Source organism: Entamoeba invadens (genome assembly GCF_000330505.1).
Source record: "Entamoeba invadens IP1 unplaced genomic scaffold scaff_1105074726131, whole genome shotgun sequence".
NCBI classification, from domain to species: Eukaryota; Evosea; order Mastigamoebida; family Endamoebidae; genus Entamoeba; species Entamoeba invadens.
The window spans coordinates 9,714-14,691 of record NW_004191820.1 but is presented as its reverse complement, the minus strand read 5'-3'; the positions used below and the strand labels follow the sequence as shown (position 1 = coordinate 14,691).

The 4,978-nt window shown below is 29.7% G+C and overlaps 2 protein-coding genes across 2 annotated transcripts; both read left to right on the top strand.

The window, feature by feature from the left end:
* Positions 1-971: 971 nt before the first annotated feature.
* Positions 972-2,030, top strand: EIN_331230 (hypothetical protein; the record flags this gene model as incomplete). Its single annotated transcript, XM_004185020.1, has 1 exon — positions 972-2,030. One exon carries the CDS (start codon positions 972-974, stop codon positions 2,028-2,030), a length of 1,059 nt encoding a protein of 352 aa, XP_004185068.1.
* Positions 2,031-2,440: 410 nt separating this feature from the next.
* Positions 2,441-4,339, top strand: EIN_331220 (hypothetical protein; the record flags this gene model as incomplete). The annotated part of the gene is made up of 1 exon (XM_004185019.1): positions 2,441-4,339. One exon carries the CDS (start codon positions 2,441-2,443, stop codon positions 4,337-4,339), a length of 1,899 nt encoding a protein of 632 aa, XP_004185067.1.
* Positions 4,340-4,978: the final 639 nt, after the last annotated feature.

Sequence of the window (4,978 nt, the reverse complement as noted above, 5' to 3'; positions counted from 1 at the left end):
GGTTAAATTGCGAAATTTAACTGTAAGAACGGGCATATGTGCTACAATTTTTATTATTCTTAAAATAAATAACAAACCAATTATAAAATTATTATTCCAATTTTAACACAACAGACAAAATACAAATCAATTAGAGGCTTGGTAACTCAAAAATCAACTGAAAACCACGGCCCACACATACAACATCGTGTACTTTATTGTGGGCCGGTGGGCCAACATCAAAATTTTTCTCGAGCCTTGAAAAGTTTTTAATTCATGTCAACCTTAGTTGTTTATATTTGTTTTCAGATCGTTTTTTTATAGCACAAATTATATAAACTAAAACCAATTAATTTAAATTGTCGTTGAATAATATGTAAATTTTTGCTGTGTTAATTTTACAAGAAAATTCAATAAATAATTATATATTGTTAATTCGTTCTTTGTTAATTAATTTTATTTTTTCAATGTGTTAATTATACAAGAAAAAATGTTAATAATAATTTAATGTTAATTTTATCTTTTCGTTAATTTTACTTCTGTTTTTATTGTGTTAAAACATAAAAAACGATAAATATTTACAAATTGTTAATTTATCAAAAACAATTTGATAAAAATTATTGAAGCTTCTGGAATCACAATTTAATATTACCTAATGTCCTGATTCTTTACGTCTTTCAAAGAATGGCTTTACCAAAAATGATTTTTTGCCGCAAAATACAACCTCTTCAGTCTTTTTTTTATGAAAAGCAAATTTTTCCGAGACATGAATTTGTCGGTTGGTTCTTTGAGTATCTGTAATAACAACAATTAAAAACAATCCCAGAAGGCGAGCTTGAGAAACTGTACTCTAAAATGTAATTTTTAAATCAACATTCATATATTTTATGTAATATAATTGTTTACATTTTTTTTAAATTAAATAATTATTATAATAAATTATATAAGTAACAATTTACTTTTGCAAATGGATCTCTAAAATTTACAATAACATGAGTCATCAAATCGATTCATTTTCAATGCAAATAATTCTTTTTTATTTCAATGAGCCTGCAGACTTTTTATCTCTTATACAGGTTTGCAAAAAGTTCGTGTTTTTACTTGACCGTTTCAGAATAAATCCAATTCGCATAACTCAACACACTGTCAAGTTATTTCCAAATATTCAGACTCAACAAATCTTCACCCCAATCGATTTGAAAGTCAAAGTTGACAGAACAAAAACTTTATATCCTGTTTCATACGACACTTATGAGACGAAAACGACTCCATTTGATACCTTTCGTACAATAAAATATACAAATGATGATTTTAAAATATATGGTCAACCAATTCCAGAAGTCGTTTCTCAGTTAGACATAAGTGCATTGGCGAGTGCTCAAATAACACATTTGGAGATATCAAGTCGTCTCACTTTGATACGTGAAAATTCGTTTGAGAACAATTTGTTCACAAAATTGGAACTTCCATCAACTCTTGTCAACATTTGTAAATCAGCTTTTTCCAATAACAAAAAGTTGAAGGAAGTTGTATTACCTAATACGATAACAGTCCTTCCCGATGCTATTTTTAGTGGGTGCAAATTGCTTGATAAAATCAATATTCCGAAGAGTCTCAAGTTGATAGGAAGTAAAGCTTTTTCGTATACCGGCCTTCCTTCTTTTGAAGTGTTAGAGAACTTCACTGTCGGCACTTCTGTGTTTGAAGGGTGTAAATATCTAACTAAAATTACATTTAGTGGACAGTCAATTGTTCCTCGAAATCTGTGTATGTCATGTGTTCGTTTAAAAAGAGTTAAATTTGATGATTCAATAACTGTAATTTCAGATGACGCTTTTAATTGTTGCTCTTCACTTGAAGATTTTGTTATTCCTAAAAATTTAAGAACGATTGGAAACAAAGCTTTTTACGAGTGTACTTCTCTTAAGATTCTGAACTTTTCAGAAAAAGTGTGTTATGTTGGAGAAGCCGCATTTTGTGGGTGTGAAAGTCTTGAAAAACTCATTTTTGAAAATGAAAAAGTTGTATTTGGCGGAGTCGGCGTTTTTTGACGATGTTCTAATTTAAAACAATAAAAGTTCCACTGAATAGCGGAAAATACAAATTTAAATCGACAAGAGGGGAAGTCGATATTCTGATGAAATTACATATCACCCCATCAGAAGTGGTTTTAAATACATCAAATGAACTCCACACACTTGTTGATCAAAATCAAACAATGCTAATAAAAGACGTGGTTTCAATAGAAAAAGTGAGCGATTCTATGCATCAAATTGTTGATATTTCAAAGTGTGTGGATTTAATACAAAGCAATGGACTTATGACAATGCAAAACCAATCCCTTTTTATTCCATCGACAATTGTCTTAAATGGAAAAAGTGCTTTGAAATTTTGCTTTGAACTCACAAGTCTTGTCATTCCAAAACACGCATTTTTGGTTGTCGATAATCCTATTGATATCATGAATTTAAGGACAGTCATCCTACCTACTACACTCACAAAAATTGGACCAAAATTACCAATAACAGCTCGACTCGAATATATTGAGATCCCACAAAACGTCGTGGAGATCGACTCACATGTTTTCTATAATAATCAACTATTGACTGCGCTCACCATTCCTAATGGAGTCACAAGAATAGCCGATGACTTCGCTGTTGATTGTGATGATCTCCAAAAACTCGAGTTTTCAGATCACACCACAAAGAAAGTAAGAAACGGCGTTGAAATTGACTTGACCAAAATACTCGAAAAGCACCAACAAATCCTTTGGGTGAGTTCTATTAAAAATGGGACATTAAAAATAGATTCTTTCATACAGTTTGATCGTTCTTTAACAAAACTCGACATTCCAAGTTCAGTCAGTTATATAAGGAACAACGCTTTTGAAACTCTTTTGTATTTAAAAGAAATTAAATTACCAAACGACCTCAAATTTATTGGAAAAAATATATTTGGGTTGATAACGTCTTTGACTACAATTGATTTTGGCAACAACGATATCTCTAAATTTGCAGTTCCTTTCGACTTTGCACTTCGAATGTCACAAAAAGGAATATTTTTCACAAATATTACTTTTGGGGATTATGATTATAAAAATTACAATTACGGTTTTAATATCTACGAAATGTCAAAAATCACAAAATATGTCATTGGAGACCTTCATAATAACAAACTTTTTGATGAAATTCCCAACTTTTCTGGTCTGTTTGGTGACATGTATTTTTCAACAAGCAAACTGAATCTGCCAAGCACTTTAACTGAAATAGCGGAGTCAGCATTTACATCTTTAGAGATCAATTCTATTGATATAAAACCATTAAAAGAAATTCCAAAAATGTGTTTTGCGTATTGCAAAAGTCTCACCAAAGTCGTATTTTCGAGTGAACTTTCAAATATTCAAAATGAGGCTTTTAAAGAGTGTGTATCATTGAAGACTATAATTCTACCAAAATCATTGAATGAAATTGGGGAAAATGCGTTTGAAAAGTGTTTCTGTCTTGAGCATGTTTATTGTGACAACGAAAATGTTGTGTATAACAAAAAATGTTTTTCAGAATGTTATTCATTGGTCGCAATTCCAAAATTGAAAAACGTTAAAAACGGCGCTTTTATGGAGTGCACATCACTCAAAAGTGCAACTCTGGTTGATGGATGTACCAAAATTGCAGATTTGCAATTTTTTAAGTGTTTTTCTTTGAGTACAATTGAAGTTCCAACAAGTGTCACTAGAATTGGTGTTTTTGCGTTCAGAAAGTGCATTTCACTCAGTGATTTATCATTTGGAAAAAACATTACTATTGTTGATGATGGCGCTTTTATGGACTGCACTCAGTTGAATAATGTCGTTTTTGGAAATAAAAATATTTTAGGAAAAGTTGACCTGTTTGAGGGATGCATTTCTTTAAGATCTTTGCATTTTGGAGCAAATGTTGATACATATGCATTTGAAGTGAGTTACTCGATGTACGACCTAATGAAAGTGTGTGGTGTTTTATGCGAAAATGTCTGTGTGAAACGAGCAGATGTAACTAAATACGGACTTTCATATGTTTTGAGTGAAATGCAAACAAACAAAAATATCCATCGAATTGATGAAGGCTGTTTCTTTACAAACGATGAAATCGTAGAAGTTGAGATTCCCAGTCAAATCACTTCAATTGGAATTTTTGCATTTTATGCGTGTGTAAAACTTAAGAAAGTTGTTCTTTCAGAAAGCATCACAGAAATTCCAGAATTTTGTTTTTCAAATTGTACAAATTTGAAAGAAATTGATATCAAAGGTAAAATTGAAAAGTTTGGGTTTAATTGCTTTGAACTATGTGATAAAATCAAAAGCAATATTGAAATTCCAATATAATGCAAAAACAAAAAAAACATTAATTCAGTTTATTAAAACAATTTACTTTGAAATTTCATATTATACAGATATAATAATTATTTTTTGATACAGATATGGGAAAAACCAGAAACCAAACTAAATTAAATCGTTTTTTGTATAAACTTTTCTTGTCAGAGATAAAAAACAAACAATTACGGTTTAAACACGTTGGAGTTTATTATGTGTTTTTTTTTCAGAAATTTATTCTATTATAACACAACATACTGTTTTGTCGAACTATTAAAACAATTTTTTGGATAACAATTTTACTAATTAATTTTTAAAATTCAAAACAATAATACTGATCGAGTCCTTGATGAAAAAAAAACGTTTTTGATTATGAAAAAAATTAATATTCAAACAGTTACAGTTCGTTTTTAGTATTTTTTAAATCAATATCAAATTAAGTCATATATTTAACTTTGAATATTATTATGAAGATACTTAATTTTAGCGACGGTTGTCGAAGTTAATCTTGTTAGAAAAAACAGACGTACTATTCTCTACAATTGAAAGCATGTATATTAAAAATAATAACACTCTATAAATTTGTATAATTCAAGTTGATGAAATATCACTTCGAGTAACAACAAAACACTTATTACAAACCTTTTTCGT